Source organism: Staurois parvus, unplaced genomic scaffold (genome assembly GCF_062004578.1).
Source record: "Staurois parvus isolate SC_StPar_1 unplaced genomic scaffold, SC_StPar_1.0 ptg001713l, whole genome shotgun sequence".
NCBI classification, from domain to species: Eukaryota; Metazoa; Chordata; class Amphibia; order Anura; family Ranidae; genus Staurois; species Staurois parvus.
Window position 1 is genome coordinate 107508 of NW_028319509.1, and position 23888 is coordinate 131395.

The 23888-nt window shown below is 48.8% G+C and overlaps 1 protein-coding gene across 1 annotated transcript in view; it reads left to right on the forward strand.

The window, feature by feature from the left end:
* LOC149434671 (cytosolic acyl coenzyme A thioester hydrolase-like) overlaps positions 1-23888 on the forward strand; it is a 38960-nt gene that overhangs the window by 9827 nt on the left and 5245 nt on the right. Inside the window, exon 2 of the mRNA XM_089663540.1 lies at positions 20116-20233. Within this exon, the coding sequence (XP_089519666.1) occupies positions 20116-20233 (118 nt within the window). The remainder of the gene's footprint in view (positions 1-20115; positions 20234-23888) is intronic.

Genomic DNA, 23888 nt, shown 5'->3' on the forward strand with positions numbered 1-23888 from the left:
GTACATTTTGGCAAACTGTAGTCTTGCTTTTTTATGTCTCTGTGTCAGCAGTGGGGTCCTCCTGGGTCTCCTGCCATAGCGTTTCATTTCATTTAAATGTCGACGGATAGTTCGCGCTGACACTGATGCTCCCTGAGCCTGCAGGACAGCTTGAATGTCTTTGGAACATGTTTGGGGCTGCTTATCCACCATCCGGACTATTCTGCGTTGCAATCTTTCATCAATTTTCCTCATCCGTCCACGACCAGGGAGATTAGCTACAGTGCCATGGGTTGCAAACTTCTTGATAATGTTGCGCACTGTGGACAAAGGCAAATCTAGTTCTCTGGAGATGGACTTGTAACCTTGAGATTGTTGATATTTTGCCACAATTTTGGTTCTCAGGTCCTCAGACAGTTCTCGTCTCCTCTTTCTGTTGTCCATGCTTAGTGTGGCACAGACAGACACACAATGCAAAGGTTAAGTGAACGTCTCTCCTTTTTATCTGCTTTCAGGTGTGATTTCTATATTGCCCACACCTGTTACTTGCCCCAGGTGAGTTTACAGGAGCATCACATGCTTGTAACATTCTTATTTATCCGCAGTTGTGAAAGGGTGCCAATACTTTTGTCCAGCCCATTTTTGGAGGTTTGTGTGACATTATGTCGAATTTGCTTTCTTTCCTCCCTTTTTTTGTTTTGTCCCAATACACACAAAGGGAATAAACATGTGTATAGCAAAACATGTGTTAATGCAATACGTTTCGTGAGAAATACATGATTTCCTGGAGAAATATCAAGGGTGCCAACAATTTCGGCCATGACTGTAATTGTTACAATGTCAGATTTCATTGACGATTGGCCTCTGTGGTTCTATTATTCGGATCCTGATTCACACGCACTAACCCTCGCTAACACCGCTTTGCATCGCAATGGCACGCTTCTAGACTCGGCGTGCATCTGTAGGTCCAGAGGTACAAGTCCCAGCATGCCTTGCCCACTCTGAAAGTCAAATAACTCGGATGAAATCCACTCTTCAGGGTGGGGGTGTCGGTGTGATTCTACCAGTGTGCAACAAATGGGAATGTTCATCACAGCATTGGTACCAGAAAGGCCTCTTGCAACTGATGAAAGCGTTTTCTGATGAATTAAGGGCCCGTTCATGCTTTTGGGTTGCGGTAAAGCGAGCACCGCGGTGTGGGACCCATGCGGCATTACAGTGGCGTTCATTTTGCAGGCGATATGCTTGGCATGCTGCATGTTGGGCTAGCAAATAAAAGTGTGACATTTGTGCCTTAGGGCCAGTTCCCACCAGATGTGGTCCAGTGAATGCAGGGTCCGGGGAGAGCGGATATAGTGAATGCGGGGTCTGGGGAGAGCGGATATAGTGAATGCGGGGTCCGGGGAGAGCGGATATAGTGAATGCGGGGTCCGGGGAGAGCGGATCTAGGGAATGCGGGGTCCGGGGAGAGCGGATCTAGGGAATGCGGGGTCCGGGGAGAGCGGATATAGTGAATGCGGGGTCCGGGGAGAGCGGATATAGTGAATGCGGGGTCCGGGGAGAGCGGATATGGTGAATGCGGGGTCCGGGGAGAGCGGATATGGTGAATGCGGGGTCCGGGGAGAGCGGATATGGTGAATGCGGGGTCCGGGGAGAGCGGATATAGTGAATGCGGGGTCCGGGGAGAGCGGATATGGTGAATGCGGGGTCCGGGGAGAGCGGATATAGTGAATGCGGGGTCCGGGGAGAGCGGATCTAGGGAATGCGGGGTCCGGGGAGAGCGGATCTAGTGAATGCGGGGTCCGGGGAGAGCGGATCTAGTGAGTGCGGGGTCCGGGGAGAGCGGATATAGTGAATGCGGGGTCCGGGGAGAGCGGATATAGTGAATGCGGGTCCGGGGAGAGCGGATATAGTGAATGCGGGGTCCGGGGAGAGCGGATCTAGGGAATGCGGGGTCCGGGGAGAGCGGATCTAGTGAATGCGGGGTCCGGGGAGAGCGGATCTAGTGAGTGCGGGGTCCGGGGAGAGCGGATCTAGTGAGTGTGGGGTCCGGGGAGAGCGGATCTAGTGAGTGCGGGGTCCGGGGAGAGCGGATCTAGTGAGTGCGGGGTCCGGGGAGAGCGGATCTAGTGAATGCGGGGTCCGGGGAGAGCGGATATAGTGAGTGCGGGGAGAGCGGATATAGTGAATGCGGGGGCCGGGGAGAGCGGATCTAGTGAGTGCGGGGTCCGGGGAGAGCGGATCTAGTGAATGCGGGGTCCGGGGAGAGCGGATCTAGTGAATGCGGGGTCCGGGGAGAGCGGATCTAGTGAGTGCGGGGTCCGGGGAGAGCGGATCTAGTGAGTGTGGGGTCCGGGGAGAGCGGATCTAGTGAGTGCGGGGTCCGGGGAGAGCGGATCTAGTGAGTGCGGGGTCCGGGGAGAGCGGATCTAGTGAGTGCGGGGTCCGGGGAGAGCGGATCTAGTGAATGCGGGGTCCGGGGAGAGCGGATATAGTGAGTGCGGGGAGAGCGGATATAGTGAATGCGGGGGCCGGGGAGAGCGGATCTAGTGAGTGCGGGGTCCGGGGAGAGCGGATCTAGTGAATGCGGGGTCCGGGGAGAGCGGATCTAGTGAATGCGGGGTCCGGGGAGAGCGAATCTAGTGAATGCGGGGTACCACACCCTCTGACCAATCACAATGGCACCCATTCAAATCAGTGCAACTTTGAAAAGGTGCCTGCACTGCTCTGATGTGCCTTTATTTTATTTTATTTTTTTAAATTGCGCCCATAGAGGTCTTGTTATAAAGCAGTAAAAGTGACTTTCACTGAACATTCTCATTTACTGAATGACATTCTTTCATTAACAGTGCTGTGAAAAAGTATTCCCCCCCCCCTTTTTTTTTTGCATTTATTTCTATTTTTATTTGGATCATAAAACAAATTGTAACATTACACAAAACTTGAGTAAATACAAAATGCCGTTTTTAATGACGATTCCATTAGCAAGGGAAAAAAGCTTTCCAAATCTGCCTGGCCCCCTGTGAAAAAGTAATTGCCCCCTAAACCTAATAACTGGCTGCGCCACCCTTGGCGGCAACAAACCCATCAAGCGTTTGCGATAACTGGCAATGAGTCTTTCCCATCGCTGTGGAGGGATTTTGGACTCTTTAAGGTCATGCTGCAGCATCGCCATCGGAATTCAGTTCGGACTTTGACTCGGCCGCTCCAAAACCTTCATTTTGTTTTTTTTGGAACCATTCAGAGGTGGACTTGCTGGTGTGTTTCGGATCATCGTCCTGCTCCAAGTGTGCTCGAGCTTGACGTCAGGAACTGATGGGCGAACATTCTCCTTCAGGACTTTCTGGTAGAGCTCAGAATTCATGGTTCCAGGAATTATAGCAAGATGTCCATGTCCTGAACCCAGACCATCCCACTACCTCCACCATGTGTGACTGTTGGGATGATCTTTTTATGAAATGCTGTGTTAGTTTTACGCCAGATGTAACGGAACGCACACCTTCCAAAAAGTTCAACTTTTGTCTCATCAGTCCACAGAATATTTGCCCAAAGGTCTTGGGGATAAACAAGATTTTTTTTGGCCAACGTGAGAGGAGCCTTTGTTCTCTTTTTGGTCAGCGGTGGCTTCGGACCTCTCCCATGGAGGCCATTTCTTCCCAGTTTCTTTACTGTTGAATCATGAACACCGACCTTACCTCACTGATCACCAAACTGCAAGGGAGTCCTGTAGTTCTTTTAGATGCTATTCTGGGTTCTTTTATGACCTCCAGGATGAGTCGATGTGGTGTTCTTGGAGTCCTTTTTGGTAGGCCGGCCACTCCTGGGAAGAGTCACTACTGTTCCAAGTTTTCTCCACCGTGGTTCGCTGGAGTCAAAAAGCTTTAGAAATGGCTTTGGTAACCCTTTCCTGCCTGATAAATGTCAATGCCTCTATTGCTCATCTTTTCTTGATTTTCTTTAGAACCCAGCATGAGGTGTTGCTTTTTGAGATCTTTTAGCGTGCTTCACTTTGTCAGACAACTTTTGTTTAAAGTGGAGTTCCACCCAAAAGGGGAAGTTCCGCTTTAAAGACTGGCCCCCCGCTTTCCATTAAGGATTGGCACCTTTGGGGAGCAGGGGGTGGGAGTGGGGGAGCGGGTACCCAAAATTGACAGGTACCCTATCCCACTTCTGCTGCGATCACCTAGGTAATCGGAGGCGGAAGTTGTCCTCCCACCCTCCTTCCCCGTAGACTTCTAGGACACGTGACAGGTCCTAGAAGACTACGGGCCATTCTGGAAGCGCAGCGCTACTCGCGTGTGCGCAGTGGGCACCTGGCTTTGAAGCCACAAGATGTGGCAGCTGGGGTGCCCACACTGAAGATGCCAGCGCCTGGAACACCAGACAGCCGGTGAAACGGGCTGCGGCGGGGGCAACGCTGGATCGTAGGACAGGTGAGTGGCTGTTTTTTAAAAGTCAGCAGCTACAGTTTTTGTAGCTGCTGACTTTTATTTTATTTACAGTTAGATTGGAATGCCGCTTTAAGCAATTTCTTGATTCAACAGGTCTGGCAGTAATCAGGCCTGGTCGTCACAAGTGAAATTTAACTCGCCTACCCCCCCAAAGAAAAAATAATGTGGTTAATCACAGATCATTCATAATTTAGCAAGGGGGGGGGGGCAATTACTTTTTCACATAGGGCCAGGCGGGTGTGGACAGCTTTCTTTCCCTTAATAAATGAAATCATCATTTAAAAACTGCATTTTGTATTTCCTCGGGTTATCTTTGTGTGATATTAACATTTGTTTGATGATCTGAATTATTTAAGTGTGACACGTGCAAAAAAAAATCAGGAAGGGGGGCAAATACATTTTCACAGTGCTGTAAAACACAAGGACCCAGAAGATTCACCTGCAGAGAAAGTTTGCTGAATGTCAGATTCTCCGCTTTATGGATATGTCCCTGGTGTGAGCTGTTCAGAAAGGAACACGTGGCCCTAGAGAGGCATCACAATCAGTTCCCGTGGCCCTCGAGAGGCATCGCCCTGAGTTCCCGTGGCCGTTTCATTAATGACTCCCATATCTACCCATTACGTGGTCGTCTGGGGACAGATCGTCAGATTCTCTGCCAGTCAGTCCTCCAGAGAACAGATAATAGTTTTCTACTTGCTGAACGAACTCCGCTCCTAGCTGGCTTCATTCCTAAACCTACAGACCCACCTGCAGTGTGGAAACCTAGATCAACCAATCAGAATTGTTCCAATCTGATCCAGAAATCTTGTTGCCGTGAGTTGTAGGAAACGCATTGCGCTTTGTGCGCCTTAGCCACCTCCGTACCAGCCTGCAACACCCCTTCATTACCTGGACATTTGTATTTCCCCCAGCACTGTGATAGTTGGAATGGCAATTACTCGGTCATGCAACGTTGTACCCAAATTCTTTTTATATATTTCATTTGAAACCAATAGAAGTTTGTCTTGGTGATGTTTAAAGTGTTACTAAACCCCCAACAGTACAATCAGTCTGTATATGCAGTAGAGCATGCTTGTTATACTCACTGTGGGACCTAAGGGGTTAATCCTCTGCATTGTTTTTGATCCTGTTTTCTCTGATCCTCCCCTGCTTCCAGTGTCCCCCTCTTATCTCCTGATAAGACATGTCATATGGAGTTACTCTGATGCACATGCTCAGTTTGGTGTGTATTGCTAGAGAGTTGTTTTTTTTATTTCTTGGGAGAGTGCATGTGATCAGCACTGTCCACACACAATTTCTCGCTACAGAGAACTTTTGTACCCCTTTTTGTTTTTTGTTTATTTTTCCCCATTGGAACAGGGAACGACTACCATTTCATTCTGCAGGTTGTCTGCTTCCAGAAAATATGTTTTGGGGGCATTTAAATAATCTTCAGACCTAAAATAGTTTTTTTGTTTGTTTTTTAGCACGTGCAAAAAACGCCAAACCGGCTCTGGCAGCAAAAGGGTTACACGACACATGGCACATCAATGGACTTAAAGAGGAGTTCCAGTCAAAAAAACAGTAGCTGCCCACTTAAAAAAAAAAAACAAAAAACTGCCACCTACTAGTCCCTCGATCCAGCGGTGTCCTCACACGCCGGCATCTTAAGTGTGGGCAACCCGGCTTACGGCTTCACACGTGTGCAAGTAGCGCTGCGCCATGTGAATGGTCCCACGTTCTTCGCACGTCCCAGAAGACCAAGGGGAGAAGGACAATTTCCAATTCAGATTGCCTAGGCCAGGAGTGCCATACTGGCAGCCCTCCAGCTGTTGCGAAACGACAAGTCCCATCATGCCCCTGCTGTTGGGAGTCATGCTTGTAACGGTCAATCTTGCAATGCCTCATGGAAACTGTAGTTTGGCAACAGCTGGAGGGCCGCCAGTTTGACACCCGTGACCTAGGCGACAAGTGGGAGCCAAAATCGGGTACCTGCTCCCCAAAGGTGCCACTTCCTCAGGGAGGGGCGGATCAGTACTTAAAGCGAACTTTCCCTTTTGGGTAGAGCTCTAAGCTGACCACATAGGGTTCAAGTTGTGTCCAATTTCTACTGAATTGGCTACAATTCTTGCCATAGGTGGACCTGTTGGAACACTTTTTGAAAAATCGAAGGAGTCGGGTGGAAAACTGTTGGCTGAACAGGCACTGCTTGATATTCGGTACTGTGGCTATTCAGGTAGCCACGGGTGTCGTCAGGGGCGTATTTACCAAAGGGCAACAATGCATTTGCCTAGGGCGGCATTTTTTTAGGGGGGCAGCAGCGCCCCCCAGAAGAAGGAACATTTGCAGCATGGGGACCAGGTGGGATCTGAGAGGAGCTGCTTGATGGTGTATGCAGAGCCCGACTATCGTTCCCAGGGAGCTCTTGGGTGGGGGTGGGGATGGGGCAGGGGTGTTGTTGGTCAATGTAAAGCTCTCTCCATGGGGGGTGGTCTGGTGTTGGTTGGTGTCCAAGCTCTCTCTGCCGAGGAGGGGTTGGTTGCCCGATTTCTGTGTTGCCTAGGGCCTCACAAAACCTAAATACGCCACTGGGTGTCGTGGCTGCTTGAATACAACCGGCGGTGGAGATTCCGCCATCCATGGTCAGTAGCATGTATGCTTAGCCCTACAAATGCAAATATCACATCTAGGCAAAAGCAATACTTTCAACTAAACCCATATAAAAGTTGGTGCCTGCTGGGACTTGTAGTTCGACCGTTTCTTAGACCCACCGCTTGCCTTACCTGCCTAACACCGACTTGCTCTGCATCAAAGCATATTGTGCAACCAACGTTGAAAATGACTGGAGCTTGGAGGCTGCGCTTGCATTCGGTTGTTGGCTGCCTGATTCTGCAATAAGGTGATACTCTCTTGCAAAAAAAACGTTTTCTTTTCTTCATCTTGTTCAGATCTGTAGGATTTCACTAAATCCATCTCCAGGACTTTCCTGCCTTTTATGAGATGCGTCCCGCGGTTATTGGACGATTTTTGGAGGGACTGCTAATCCATGCCAGGTAATTCCACCTGCTTGAAATTCCTGCTTCGGGGGAACCGCTCTCCGTAGGAGAAACGCCGGGGAGCACCACAAAAGAACTCCATATGTTGTGTTTTCTCTGAGCAAATATGATCACAGCATGAGGTATCAGGTACGGGATTCTGCCGTGATAGGGATGTGTGGTCCTTCTGTGTGGGGTCCGTATGAATGATTATGATGATCCTGGGCACAAGATTTTGGAAAGTTGCAAAGACTGGCATTCGTTCTCTGTGTCTGGTTGAAAATGTTCGAAGGTAAGAGAGACAGGTGTGTGAGATCGGATGGAAAAGGCCAGCTCTGTACTAAGGATGGTGTCCATCCTGATGCTTCGAGAGAGGTCGCCACTGCCTTTGCATGTTGCCTGTCTGCCATGTTGACCCTCTGGTTTGAGTATCATCTGAGACCGGCTCAGAGCAAGTATGCAGTTCAAGAATTATGACTTCACTGACTGTATGTCTGTTCCAGGTCAGGGATTTAAAGAATCAGGCAGTAAGCATTTTCATGGGGGAGTTGAGGTTGGACCTAGCAGGTAGGAAGTGGGATCAGAGTTGGTTTGTTGAATCCCCTGCAGGCTTACCCACTTCGTGAAGTTGAGTTAGCAGATTTGTTGAAGATGCAGGATGGTCCATGGAGATAGAATGGATTATGATACATGGTGGAGGATGGTCCTCGAAAGTAGGATGGAAGATGATGCATACTAGAGGATAGTCCAAGAAGGTGGGATAAAGGATGATACATGGTGGAGGATGGTCCTAGGAGGTATGATCAAGAATGGTACATGGTGGAGGATGGTCCTAGGAGGTATGATCAAGAATGGTACATGGAGGATGGTCCTTTGAAGTAGGATGGAGGATAATGCATACTAGAGGATAGTCCAAGAAGGTGGGATGGAGGATGATACATGGTGGAGGATGGCCCTAGGAGATATGATCAAGAATGGTACATGGTGGAGGATGGTGCTAGGAGGGATGATCGAGAATGAGGTATGGTGGAGGATGATACATGAAGGAGGATGGTCCTAGAAGGTAGGATGGAGGATGATATATAGTAGAGAATGGTCTTAGAAGGTAGGATGATAGATAAGACATGGTGGATCCTCCTGGTCTGAGGAGGTGTGCTAGTGAATGACAGAAGGTGGAGGATGGCCCTAGGAGGTAGGATGATAGAAGGTGCAGGATAGTTCTAGGCGGTAGGATGGAAGATGATACATGGTGGAGTATGGTCCTAGGAGGTAGAATGAGGGATCAGACATGAAGCGAGCCTGCGAAGGATGGAGTTAGGATGGGATATAAGACGGGGGTAATACATAAACAATATATACCTAAGTTAATTATTGTGACTTATAAATTAAAAATGAATGTAAATAGCTGAAACCAGAATTGTGCTAATACATATCATATGTGATCAATCAATATTTGTAATCGTGCAAATTTATTAGTGGATGTGCAAATACAATCAATAAAGTGCATAAATAAAGTATTTTATAAATATGTGCAATGTGCAGGTGAACTCCTTATTCCCTCTTTCCAGGTGCCGTGTAGTCTCAATATGCGCTCACCTTAATATTTGCCTAAATAAATTTAGGCAAATAGACTTTTAGTCCTTCCAGGACTGGTGGGGTAGTACTCCTATGTAAAGTATTCCAAATGGGAATGTAGATCTGCTAAAATCCTCCTGTGCTCTCCTCTTTCTCCATAAGAAGCTGCTCATGGATGGATGTTTGGGAGATCTATGTGGATCTCTTATTTCCCCTCCTGGGGACACCTCTTCCTTGTATCCTCCTTTCCTCAATGTGGGGTGTATAGATCAAATAGAAAAAAGAAAGACCATGGTGCCTTATCCTTTTGTATATAAATGGTTTATTGCTGCCGGATGCGGTAATATACAGCAGTTTCTGGCACTTTTCTAATACAGGTCAGCAGTGGATGTAGTATACTGTGCCTTTCTGTCTGCCTCTGCTGGAATCGCCAAGCCTCTCCGATGCAACGTCGTGACGTCAGAGCCCCTCCCCTACGTGTTGTGTCACAGGATCACGTGACTTCATCAGGGGGAAAATGATTCAGGGGGAAATCATTTTTGGTCCTGACGAAGCTGAGTGAGATACGCCCATCGGCGAAACCCGTTGACGTCATACGTCAGATACGTCACTTCCGGTCATGCGCACTAGGTGGAACGCACGCTGACCTACAAGGAGGTAGCCATCTTCACATGCCATGAGGCATACTTAGGCGGCACAGGCGCCATGGAGAGGTCGGAACCCGCGGTATGTCGGCTGATGTTAGCGGTGGTTCCTTGGTTCCATACAGCAGTACCTTTTGAAGGGCAGTACTTATGAAGGATATCCTTTTCTTTCCTACTACCCATTGCACAGGTGGTGAGTGGACTGTTACAGGACATTAGATTTAAGGTCCCTTGTGACCTATATGGCATAAACGTCTATTATTGAGTGAAAGCTCTCACAGTGACTTCCCTCATATTGTTTGTCTTACTACAGGATGGGGACATTATGGTGCTTTATATAGGAAACAAGGCATGCCACATATATTTCAACGGGCGGAGGAGCCGCTGGGCCTTATCTTGTTTTCAACAAAAAGTGGTGTGTAGTCCACATGCTGTGGTGAAGAAATCGCTTGAAGCAGTGTTCTGCTACTTGCATCTGTTTCTCCATCCAGGCAACAACTGGGGCGTTATTTATATCTAAAAGTCCTAAGAATCAGTCACTTACACTACAGATGAATGGGCCCCAACCACATGTGCCGGCGTGGGACTGTACTGCATTTCATTTGTGATATCCTTTTGCTGCCTAACAAAGGCTTATGGTTATGCCTCTCTTTTGACGCACACTGTGCTCGCTGCATTGTATACATGTGATATTGCATACCTTTGGTATAATTTTTGGGAATTCCCCTCTATGGGATAGAACCTATATGGTCATGACACATGTCTTTATATTTATTACATGTGACACTGTATACCTATGGTATAATTTTTGTGTACACCTCCTTTGGGAAGTGTTAACCTATGTGCCAGTGCTACAAAGACTTTAGACTTTAGTGGTCATTGTCTTTGCAGCACATCTATCCAGACCGGTCTTGGTGTTATTTTATATGGTTTTAGGTCTGTGTGTATTGTCTCATACTGAGGTGAAGGTAAACCAGGGCGATTGCCCATATGTCAAATATTTATATGTAATAAAGCAGAATTTTTGGAAATTTTTCTGAGTATCACATTCTGTTCATAATGTAGCCGCTTTTCTGTGAATTCCTTTTCACAAACCCTTCTTTTTTGTATGCCTCTTTGGGCTACTGAATGGAAGCCATATATTGGGTGATACAGTAATTTTATTTTGTAACCTCCAAAAAAACTATCTTTAGGAAATCATCTTCCCCCTGATGAAGTCACGTGACCCTGTGACAACGCGCCTGGAAAGAGGGAATAAGGAGTTCACCTGCACATTGCACCTATTTATAAAAGACTTTATTTATGCACTTTTATTGATTGTATTTGCACATCCACTAATGAATTTGCACGATTACAAATATTGATTGATCACATATGATATGTATTAGCACAATTCTGGTTTGATCTATTTACATTCATTTTTAATTTATAAGTCACAATAATTAACTTAGTTATATTTTTTATGTATTTATTAGCTTATTTATTTATAAGTGTGATATATTTTGTGATTAAGGATTTAAAATAGGAGCGCGGCACTATAAGTATATATAATTGGATAATAGGAACACAATTAAGTGGGTTTGTGTAAGTGCCAGCGAACCAAGCACATTATTTAAGCAGATAATTGTCAATATTTTATTGAACACCTCATTCATAATAGCTCACAAGTATTCACTTTTTAATTATAAGACGGGGGTAAGCTGGGTGGTCCTAGGAGATATGATAGGTAATCGGACACAGAAGGAAATCTGTGAGATTGGTCCTAGGAGGCTGGATAGAGGATCACACTTGGAGAGGGAGGTGTGTTAGATGGTCTTAGGAGGTAGAAAATGTGAATATCAGACATAGAAAGGTTGGAGTATGGTTCTAGGAGGTAGGATGAGGAATCCGACATGGGGAAGGGTCATGCAGGATGGTTCTGTTCTGAGGATGGTGATTCAGGCATGGAAGGAGGGGTCGGATTATGATCCCAGGAGATAGAATGAGGGTTCAGACATGGAAGCAGAGGTTGAATTATATTCCTAGGAGGTAGAATGGGGGTTCAGATATTGGTGGAGGGGTTAAAGGATAGGGGGTAGAATGTTGGATCAGGCATGGAGAAAGGGGCTGGAGAATGGTTCTAGTGGGGTAGGATGGGGGATCAGGCTTGGGTACAGGGATTTCAAGATGGTGTGAGGAGGTAGGACTGGGATCAAACATTGTGGGTGTGGTGGGGTTGGAAGATGACCCTAATAGGCAGAATGGGGGATGATTCATGATAATAGATGGTTCTGAGAGGACGAATGGGGGACTAGGGATGGGCCCAGAACAGGTATTTTGACTTTCACTAACATTTTGAGAAGGTCAGTAATAGGATAGGAGGAGTTGTGGATGGCGTTAGGAGGAGGCAGAGCCAAGGACAGTTCTAGGAGGTAGAACAAGGGATGATAAATGGTGGAGGATGGTCCTAGAAGGAAGGATAGGGGAACAGATATCGGTAAGGGGAGGAGGATGGTCCTAGAAGGTAGGATGGGGGCGATGATGTATGGAGGAGGATGGACATAGTGATGGAGGTTGGAGAATGGTCCTAGAAGGTGAGATAGGGGATCAGACATGCTGGTGCAGGGGAGTGTTTGAGTATAGGGAGTAGGATTGGGAATCGGACATATAAGTGAGGTGTTTGGGGGGGGGGGGGGTGTAGAGAATAGTGGATCAGGTGGTGTGGTGGGGCAGGGGTAATTTTTAGTCTAGTGTCCAGTGTAGGAATGAATTGCATAGTGTGTAATGGCCACTTTGTCCTCCAAAGGATGAATTTCCTTCTGCAGGCCAACATTTTGTAGAACTTTTTTCTCACGAACAGTGTACATAAAGTGGACATGTGACTTGCCTGGACAGGTCTTCTCGGTATATACTGCAGCTGTGACTGAACCGGCTTTCTCTGTGGCTCCGTTTGAGCCTTCGTCTGGCTTCTGTTTCTCTACTTCTGTCAGATGAATTTTTCCTCCTAATTATGTCCGTAGCGGTTGAAGTCACCTAAGTCTGGTTGGAGGAACTCTGACACCAATCTAAAGGCCGAGTCGGGTCATATTTGCACTCGTATTGCCATCCTGCATTTCTACCGCTGCGGCACAACTGCAAAACCACAGATTTGGGTATCTGTTGGGTAGGTACCTGATGAAGGTCTTGTGTAGCCCCTCAAATTTATGCTGAGCCTTGGCAAATCAGCAGGTAGGCAGCATGAACGTACGGCATGGACTGGGAGCAGGAAGCAAATGGCTTCCCCCAAAAAACCTGCTTATAGCTCTTCCCTTTGCCTGTCCCAGGGAACACCCCCTCCCCCGGCTCCAAAATGTATGATGCCATTACTTGCTTGACATCAGTCTCAGGTCTGGTGTACCGAGGTCTTTGAAATGTGTTTTGTTATATTCTAGAAATAACCGTTCCTCTGCCAAGCCTTTCAGAAACTACTGCAAAACGTGAAATATTCCCTTCATAAGAAGGGCTGGGACAAGGGGTGGGCAGGAGGGGCAGCTGCCCCGCGCGCTGGGAAGCAAGGGGGGAAAGAATATGTTTGAAATAACCTTTCTTCTGTCAGGCCTTTCAGAAACTACTGCAAAACATGAAATATTCCCTTCATTAGAAGGGCTGGGACACGTGGGCAGGAGGGGCAGCTGCCCCGGGCGCAGAGAAGCAAGAGCGCAAAGAATAGGCACAGGGTGGTACACCCATTCTGCGGCATGTATTACAGCGGGGGAGGGGGCACAATTCTGGATCCTTGCCTTGGGCACTGGACAGCCCTGTCCTGGTACTGTTCATAGGCAACTCACCAGTGTATGATTGACTGTGAATGGAGGAGGGGAGAGGAAGGGAGGGCGTACGCCATGTTCTCTCCTTCTCTATTTACAGAAAGCCTTGTATTCTGTGAAAAAAAAAAAAATATATATATATATATCTGGCTTTTTGTGAATGGGAAAGAAGAGAGGAGGGGGCAGGGACCGGACGGGAGCCCTTCACTGCTGCAGGTGCTGCTCCCGCCCCCGCAGAACCAGGAAATCCAGTGACTTGGGAAGGAACCAGCTTGCAGCCAGCTCTGAGTTTCACGTTAAGCAGCGGACATCCCCACACAGTATACATCATGTTTTTTCAAAGGAGTTCAGCTTTAACAAAAAACAACAAAAACAAAACACACAAAATAAAAAAATTATATATATATTTTGCTGCCTTTGCCCTGCAGTAGAATATGTGCATTAAGTCAATGCAAAGTAGTTAGTGGGTGTGTTTTGTTCCCTGGCCACGCCCCTTTGAAAGGACTGCAGCTTGATTTGTAAGTGGTGTTGAACGCACCTGTAGCGGCTCCTCCCCTTTAGTCTTGCACAGGTGTAGCGGCTCCTCCCCTTTAGTCTTGCACAGGTGTAGCGGCTCCTCCCCTTTAGTCTTGCACAGGTGTGGCGGCTCCTCCCCTTTAGTCTTGCACAGGTGTGGCGGCTCCTCCCCTTTAGTCTTGCACAGGTGTGGCGGCTCCTCCCCTTTAGTCTTGCACAGGCGTGGCGGCTCCTCCCCTTTAGTCTTGCACAGGCGTGGCGGCCCCTCCCCTTCAGTCTTGCACAGGCGTGGCGGCCCCTCCCCTTCAGTCTTGCACAGGCGTGGCGGCCCCTCCCCTTCAGTCTTGCACAGGCGTGGCGGCCCTCCCCTTCAGTCTTGCACAGGCGTGGCGGCCCCTCCCCTTCAGTCTTGCACAGGCGTGGCGGCCCCTCCCCTTCAGTCTTGCACAGGCGTGGCGGCCCCTCCCCTTCAGTCTTGCACAGGCGTGGCGGCCCCTCCCCTTCAGTCTTGCACAGGCGTGGCGGCCCCTCCCCTTCAGTCTTGCACAGGCGTGGCGGCCCCTCCCCTTCAGTCTTGCACAGGCGTGGCGGCCCCTCCCCTTCAGTCTTGCACAGGCGTGGCGGCCCCTCCCCTTCAGTCTTGCACAGGCGTGGCGGCCCCTCCCCTTCACTGTTGCAAAATCTAAGCAGTTTAAAGTTCAGCTTTAAGGCTAAGTTTGATTTGTTTCTGCATTTTGCTTTTGATGCGTTTTTTGTTTTTTTTTGTTTTTTTTTTCCCAACTTGTTGCTGGGCAGATTACAATACAAACGCATAAAAAACGCACTACATGCATTTCTGCAGCATTTAAATTGAAGTCTTTTGAACCAAAAACGCAATGTTTTGCTTTTAAAGAAAAAAAAAAAAGTCCCCGACCCTTTCCAAAAAGCGCAGCGGGTGAAAACGCGGCGATGTGAACCCGTCTCATAGGAAATCATGTTAAATGGACTGCTGTGTGCGCCTGCAAAATGCAACGGAAAACACAAAGGTGTGACCCTAGACCCGAGGATTCAGCGTCTGTCTACTAACATTCCATGCGATTCGGTGACCACGGCTGCGATCGGATGAGAAGAGTTTCTGTCCTTGTGCTGCTTGTCGGATCGTCGCACGGACGGGAAGCGTTTCATGACGGGCCACATGTGCTTCGCAGTTAACGCAGACTCTCTCCCCCCCCCCCCCCCCCCCCCCCCCGCCAGTGCCAGCCCGGCTTCCTGTGTAGATGGAGGATGTTCTTACAAGGTATCGCGCCTTCTGTGTCCTTCCCTTTTATTGCCATTTGTAACTTTTATATTTTGCGATTTTGCTGGCTTCATCAATGTCAGTACAACCTCTCCGTCGTTAAAGCGATATTCACCCCAAAAATGTCAGTGCAGCCGACCAATCATGAGACGTGGCTGCTGCATTCCTTTTTTTTTTTTTTTTTAGGCTTTTTACCCCCCTTTTTTACCATTAACTGTATTAGAATGCTCCACTCCTGGAGGAAGAAGCTCAGGAGGCACAGCAGGCAGCAGCATTGCTTGTCTGGGAGGGGGGAGTGTTAAATGGACTCATCCTCTCCTCACGCCTCATCTCCATGACCCCCCCCCCCTTATCCTCTCCCTACGCCTCATTTCCATGACCCCTCCCCTTTATCCTCCTTCCCAGGTTTGGAAAGGCATAGCTGCTGGTGATTCCACAACCCATGCCAGTCTGTTTTTTTTTTTTTAAATGTTGAATAGCAGTTCATCCATTGAAACTGCATGTGAATTCGTTCTGTGCAATTGGGATAAAATGTAAGTGATGAAGAGCAATGGGCCTGAGTGAAAGAACACATCCCTAGCATCCCTTTAGATGAGCTTGTCTGTTCCCCCTCCCCGCTGGCTTCTGGATGGGACTTTAGTTGTCCCATCAGTAATCAATGATCGTTATTAACACCTAGTGTTGGTCCACCTTTTAAAAAAAAAAAAAAAACAGGTGAACTAACCAAAAACCCTCCCCACCCAACCCCCCAATCCATGATCCCCCCGATCCATGATCCCCCATCCCCAAGTCCTGAAGAGGTGAACTAACACCAAACACCCTCTCCACCCCCTGATCCGTGATCCCCCATCCCCAGGTCCTGAAGAGGTGAACTAACACCAAACACCCTCTCCACCCCCTGATCCGTGATCCCCCATCCCCAGGTCCTGAAGAGGTGAACTAACACCAAACACCCTCCCCACCCCCCCGATCCATGATCCCCAATCCCCGGGTCCTGAAGAGGTGAACTAACACCCTCTCCACCCCACCCCCTGATCCCTGGTCCCCCATACCTGGGTCCTGAAGAAGTGAACTAACCAAAAACCCTCTCCACCCCTCAACCCAGTCCCCCATCCCCTGGCCCTTTATGTGGTGAACTAACACCAAATACCCTACCCACCCCCCAATCCCTGGTCCCCCATCCCCGGGTCCTGAAGAGGTGAACAAACACCCACCCCACCCCCTGATCCCTGGTCCCCAGTCCCCCATCCCTGGGTCCTGAAGAGGTGAACTAACACCCTCTCCACCCCCCGATCCCTGGTCCCCGTGTCCTTAAGTGGTGAACTAACACCAAATACCCTGTCCCACCCCACCCCCCGATCCCTGGTCCCTTAACCCGGGTTCTGAAGTGGTGAACTAACACCAAATACCCTACCCACCTCACCCCCTGATCCCTGTTCCCCCATCCCCGGGTCCTGAAGAGGTGAACTAACACCAAACACAAAACCCTCACCCTATCCCACCCCCTGATCCCCCATTCCTGGGCCCTGAAGAGGTGAACTAACACCAAAAGCCCTCCCCACCCCACCCCCTGATCCCCCCCCCCATCCCCAGGTTCTGAAGAGGTGAACAAACACCCTCCCCACTCCCTGATCCCTGGTCCCCCATCCCCGGGTCCTGAAGAGGTGAACTAACACTTTAATTTAACAAATGTGACTTTAGAAGCATTTAATACCAGCCACACCTACCCCATTAACCCTCTTGACCAGTTGTTCTCAAACTCCAGGACTTGGCCTGCTGCCTGGTCAATGCTTCCTTCCTCCCGGGACTGCAGTCAGCTGCAGATCCCCCCACACCTGCCACAGTGCCTCCCAGCTCCTATAGTGCACCTAACCTCCCATAATTGTCCACATCGTCCCTCCACATCCAGTATGATGGAGAAGCCCTGCTCTTAGACTTCCAAACTCCCATGAATTCCAAAAGTCACTCTTTCCACTTAGCCGTAACAAGTTCACTTGGAGCATAATAACCCGGAGTCTCCCGGAGAATTTCTTCTTCCCACAAATCAAGATATACAGTACTTTACACACATCCACACATCCCTGTTTAATGACGATTTGCCAGTTTGGAGGTGCCAAGGGGTGATGGGCAACAAGACCATGACCAGCAAACCTGGAACCAAGTTGAAGCCACGTTCAGAATTCCCCAACATGATCAGATTAATGATGTCACTGATGTATCTGACACTTATCTTCCCTTTTGCTAAAGAGGACTTTTGTCCATCTGTAATTTTTGTAGTTCCACCCTAGATAAAAACGAAGTCATATTTAGCCAATTTAACGTCCAATTCTTATTCAAAAACGACCTATCTTGAGACATTCCACCTTAAGATTGGCTGGGCATTTGGCAGGCGACTCCCAAAATTTAGTGGCATTGGAAACGTCTTATGGGGTACCATCAAGGCGGTTGGTGCCACATAGGATGGCAAAGTGTGTTCCAAGCTACCCGTCAGCCTGTTTTTTGGGACTATGGAGAGCTTGGTACATAATGTACCTACATACATGGTGGACCTGTCCCCACGTACGGGCTTTTTGGGATGTGTAACGGAACCGACCCCAGACTGCACTTGGGTACTTCTGTTATAATACCGCTTCCCTGTCTGAACTTAACCACAGACACCACAGCCGACCAAAGAAGACTAGAAGACACCAGTCTTAGAAGTAAACCAGGAAGTAGACTACTTTATTTTAACAGATACAAGATATATACATTCAAGGGAACAACCCCCCCTCCCTGCATAATGACACAGGGCGGGGCAATCTACCTTTTAGTAACAAGAGACACACCAGCAGACAGTCCCATCAATAGGGAGGGCTGCTGGAAACACCCCCCCCCCCCCACCAAGCCAATACACATAAACACATACATCCCATAATAGTTTGCTCCCAAGTAAGACACACAATAGAACAATGGGATGCAACCACACGGCATTAAACAATCAACAACCCCCCACCCCAATATTAGGACAGATCACCCTGTACCCCTAACAGGCACAGGGTCTTACACATAAGAGGGATATGGGGAGCTAAGACAGGGGTCTCCCCACCTCTCTAAAGTGAGTTTTGTTCTATGGGCCCCCCACCCAAAGTCACTCCCGTCACAGGATGACATTGCACCTATTTGACCGATCCATTCAGCTCAACCCACAGGTAGTGCTGCTAAATGTTGCCCTCTTGGAACTGACCAGGAAGCAATCTCGTGCCCTCTTCTCACATTACAACAGCTGCAAAACAGACAATTGCCAGATTTTGGAGGATGCCGGTGCTTTGCACAATGGCCATCAAAAACCAAATCGAGGCAATGGTACACGCAAAAATTGAGGCAACACTCCAGGATAGGGTGCGATGATATACTAAAGTCTGGCAGCCCTGGATTGACAGAAATGTGCCCCCTGACTTTGACGCAACTGTCTTGGAGCCCTAATTGGTTGTATCATTCTGTCATTAATTTGCACACCCAGGATCGTTGCCAGTACAACCCCTGGAACCATCCCTACCTTCCCCATTCCTCCCATCCTCTTCTTCATCTTTCTTCCATTCATTCATATTCCTGTGTAATTATAGGAGAGGGGTTCTGTGTAATAATAGGGGTACTATGGGGGAGGGAAGGGGGCTGTGTAATAATGGGGGTAGTATTGGGAGGGGATCCTGTGTAATGATGGAGGAAGGGAGTCCTGTGTAATAATGGGAGTAGTATGGGGGAGGAGGTCCTGTGTAATATGGGGGAGGGGGGTCCTGTGTAGTAATGGGAGTAGTATGGGGGAGAAGGTCCTGTGTAATGATGGGGGTAGTATTAGGGATGGGTCCTGTGTAATAGGGGTACTATGGGGGAGGGGGTCCTGTGTAGTGATAGAGGGGGAAGGGTGTTGGGTCCTGTGTAATAATGGGGGTAGTATGGAGGAGGGGTCCTGTGTAGTGGGGTAGGGGGTTCTGTGTAATGGAGGAGGGGAGTCCTGAATTATAATGGTGGTAGTATGTGGGAGTGGTCCCGTGTAATAATAGGGGTAATATAGGGGAAGGGGATCCTGTGTATTGATGGAGGAGGGGGGTCCTGTGTAGTAATGGGAGTAGTATGGGGGAGGAAGTCCTGTGTAATCATGGGGGTAGTATTAGGGATGGGTTCTGTGTAATAGGGGTACTATGGGGGGGCGGGAGGTTCTGTGTAATGATAGAGGGGTTGGATCCTGTGTAATGGGGTAGTGTGGGGTAGGGGGTCCTGTGTAATGATGGGGGTAGTATGGGGAAGAGGGTCCTGTGTAATGATGGGGGTAGTATGGGGAAGAGGGTCCTGTGTAATGATGGGGGTAGTATGGGGAAGAGGGTCCTGTGTAATGATGGGGGTAGTATGGGGAAGAAGGTCCTGTGTAATGATAGGGGTAGCATGGGGGAGGGGATCCTGGGTAATAATGGGGGTAGCATGGGGGAGGGGGTCCTGGGTGATAATGGGGGTAGTATGGGGAAAGGTGGGGGGTCCTGTGTAATGTGAGAGCAAAATTTCATGGGGGGATGTCAAGAAAATGTTTTGCCCAGGGTCCAATTAATATTGCAGACAGCCCTGGCTGGGGTGGACCAATCCAATGCCAGCTCTCTCACACTCTTCATGTGTTTAACCCCTTGTTGATGTCACCAACCGGACCTAAAAGGGACATTAAATGCTGAGCTCTCACTGAGGGACCTTCCTGTGCATCTCCATGTAAACCTCCGTGTGTGGAGACCCCTGAGATATCTGATGATGGCTGTTTTTTCCGCGATGGCACGTTCACTACCGAATAATAAGAACTTGGAAAGCGAAGTAATACCGATATTGATTCATAATCTGCTTTTTGTTCTTCGACAGGATTATGCGTCCAGATGACGCCAACATAGCAGGAAATGTACATGGCGGAACCATTCTGAAGATGATTGAGGAGGCCGGAGCCATAATCAGCACTCGCCACTGCAACAGCAAGTCCGGGGTAAGGACTCGTAAGGCCACGACGTTCAGTTTTTATCTCTGAATGTTTCACTGAAAGTAACATTTTCTTTTGGTCCGCCAAATTGTAATCTGGTTTCTAAGGACAATGTTGAGCAGTCCTGAGTGGGAGCCTCGGAGTTAGTTGTTGGCTAACGGTGGGTTGGCCGGGCTACTTCTGAGAGACCTGCTCGCACAATAAAGCTCCTGGAGGTGGACCTGTAGTGTCCCACCTACCACTTTATTTTCTATGTATTGCATTGTGACCTAAATAAAGGGCATGGAGCTCCACTCTCGGCTAAGAGGAAACTCCTCCCCTAATCCTCCAGGAGATGGGGTGACAACATCTTGAGATACTCATCCAAGAAATGACAGACGAGGGAATAAGATGGACGCCGCTCTTCCAACCAGCCCATGTAGAGTAGAGATAAACTGCAGCCTCAGCCTGTGCTACTCCGCAAACCACACCTTCGACGCGTTTCGCCCCATCAACTGGGGTTTAGTCAGAGGTTCTCTATGACTAAGCCCCTATGGGTGGGGAGATACATGGCAGTAAAAGGAGATAAAGAGCAGTCTCAGCCTGCACTTTTCTACAAACCACACCTTCAACACATTTCGCCCCACCAATTGGGGCTTAGTTATAAAAGCCCTCTATGATTAAGCCCCTGCGGGTGGGGGGGTACGCAGCAGTGAAAGGAGATAAAGAGCAGTCTCAGCCTGTGGTACTTCGCAAACCACACCTTCGACTAGTTTTGCCCCATCAACTGGGGCTTAGTCATAGAGGTGCTCTATGACTAAGCCCCTGTGGGTGGGGTGATAAGCGGCAGTAAAAGGAGATAAAGAGCAGCCTCAGCCTGCACTACTCTCCAAACCACACCTTCGACGCATTTCGCCCCACCAACTGGGGCTTAGTTAACGAAGTCCTCTATGACTAAGCCCCTATGGGTTGGGGAAGACACGGCAGTGAAAGTAGATAAAGAGCAGCCTCGGCCTGTCCTACTCTGCAAACCACACCTTCAACGTGTTTCGCCCCACCAACTGGGGCTTGGTTATAGCGGTCCTCTATGACTAAGCCCCTGTCGGTGGGGTGATACGCGGCAGTGAAAAGAGATAAAGAGCCATCTCGGCCTGCCCTACTCTGCAAACCACGCCCCCTGATGCATTGTGCCCCACCCACCAGGGGCTTAGAGGTCCCCTAGGTGGGGCAAAACATGTCGCTGTTTGTGTCTGCAAGAGCTGGCCAGGAGAGCACCGTATTCCCATGTCTCCTATGTATTGCATTGTTAATGTTCTGATATAAGCTGGCATCGTGTGGTTGTTACCTCCTTGCTGCTCATGTAACACATATGTGTGGCGAAAAAGAGGGTGGGATTTAACACCCGACACGTGTGCGTCTATGGGCGGCAGAGTTTACTGTGCGGAGAATGCGCTCACTCTGCGCTCCCAGCACCATGACTGAACTGTCCAAGAGTCACTCTCTGTTAATGATCACTGATTGGTTCCTGACCACAGTGGTCACATGATCAGGCGATCCTTCCACCCTCCCATAGGAAAACTGGGGCTGGGCTGGAAGGGGTTAAACCTCATCCACCACCCCCCCCCCCCCCCCCCCTTCCACATAAATGTCATTTCCTGCTTGTGTGATTGGCTCATTGATTCTCTCAGAAGTCTGCAGTAAGATACAAGTCAGATTTTGGGGAATCCTCTTCAACAAGAATGTCATTTTTGGTGAGATACTCCCAAAGGGAAATCACGTCTAAAGGGATGCAGACCCCGCCACTTTCCTCATTAGAGCCCTGATTGATGATGATAAAGTCGCTCCCATTCACATTCACTCCATACATGGACACAGAGAAACAAAGAGATATTTCTTCAGAATAACAAAAGGTAGGAATCCGCAACAAAATGTAAAATCCCCGCAATGTGCAGATCACATGGGGGGGGGGGGTTCTAACAAAAGTGGAATTATAATTTAATGAATATTCTCATTGCAAGTGAAATGTGTCAGTGGGCGGAGTTTCAGGCAGCTTGCCTCGGTTCGCTTAGATCAATCTCTCTATGGCGGCTTTTTTCCTGGAGTGTGACTACCTTTTGATCATTTTGCTACTTTGCTTTTGAAGTGTTAAAGCAGCTGAAGTATGTGAGCTCCTTCCCGGCACTTGTGTGCGAAGAACGTAGAAACTGGATTGCTTTTATCCTTCACTCATCTGTCATTAGTGTGTAGGAAGCTGACCTGCCGCTGATGACAATCCTGAGCTGCGTTCTTCCTGAATAGTGACAACTCAATAGTGAAGCACAGAGGACAAGTTGGAGCGTCTTCGTTTTTGAATTCTTCCTTTTTTTTTTCTTTCCTCCTTCTTCTTTCTCTCTTCTCGTCTTTTCTCTTTTTTTTCTCTTTCCCTCTTGCTCTCCCTTTTCTCTTGCTCTCCCTTTTCTCTTGCTCTCCCTTTTCTCTTGCTCTCCCTTTTCTCTTGCTCTCCCTTTTCTCTTGCTCTCCCTTTTCTCTTGTTCTCCCTTTTCTCTTGCTCTCCCTTTTCTCTTGCTCTCTTGCTCTTTCTCCGCTCTCTCGCCGCTCTCGCTCTCTCCCTCTTTCTCCGCTCTCTCGCCGCTCTCGCTCTCGCTCTCTTTCTCCGCTCTCTCCCTCTTTCTCCGCTCTCGCTCTCTTTCTCCGCTCTCTCCCTCTTTCTCCGCTCTCTCCCTCTTTCTCCGCTCTCTCCCTCTTTCTCCGCTCTCTCCCTCTTTCTCCGCTCTCTCCCTCTTTCTCCGCTCTCTCCCTCTTTCTCCGCTCTCTCCCTCTTTCTCCGCTCTCGCTCTCCCCCTCTTTCTCCGCTCTCGCTCTCCCCCTCTACCGCTCCTCTCTTCTCCTCTACGGCTCCTTTTTTTTTTTAATTCTCTTTTTTTCTGTCCTCTCCTTCTCTCTTCTTTTCTCTTCTTCTCCCTTCTCTCCCTTCCTCTCTTTTGCCTCTTCCTCTCTTTTGCCTCATCTCTTCTGCCTCTCTCCTTCCTCATCTCTTCGCCTCTCTCCACCTCTTCTCTCTTCTTCTCTCTTCTTCTCTCTCCGCCTCCTCTCTTCTTCTCTCTCCGCCTCCTCTCTTCTTCTCTCTCCGCCTCCTCTCTTCTTCTCTCTCCGCCTCCTCTCCGCCTCCTCTCTTCTCTCCCCTTCCTCTCTTCCCTTCCTCTCTTCTTCACCCTGTGTACATTGGGAGCTGTGTAACTGGTGCTGTTCTGACCACGTGCGTTACCACATCATCTTTTTCACCATGGACAGCAAGTTGGAACGAAGAGCAAATGTAAAATTCTGCATGAAACTGGGCAATTCTGCCACAGAGACGTCTGGCATGATACGGCACGTTTACAGCGATGCAGCAATGAGTAGTTTGAGGTGCTTTGAGTGGCATACATGCTACAAGAGCCGGAGAACGTCACTGGAAGACAATGAGGTCAACCCCTGAAAAATGCCCTCTTCCCAAAGATGAAGATCCAGCTCAAAGGTCGCCGTTTTGACAACATGGCAGAGATCCAGCGATTTGCCCGGTTTCTTGCAGAAATTCACATTTGCTCTTTGTTCTAACTTGCTGTCCATGATGAAATAGCAGGAGTGGTAACGCACATGGTCACAACAGCACCGGTTGCACATTTCCCGATGTACACAGGATGAT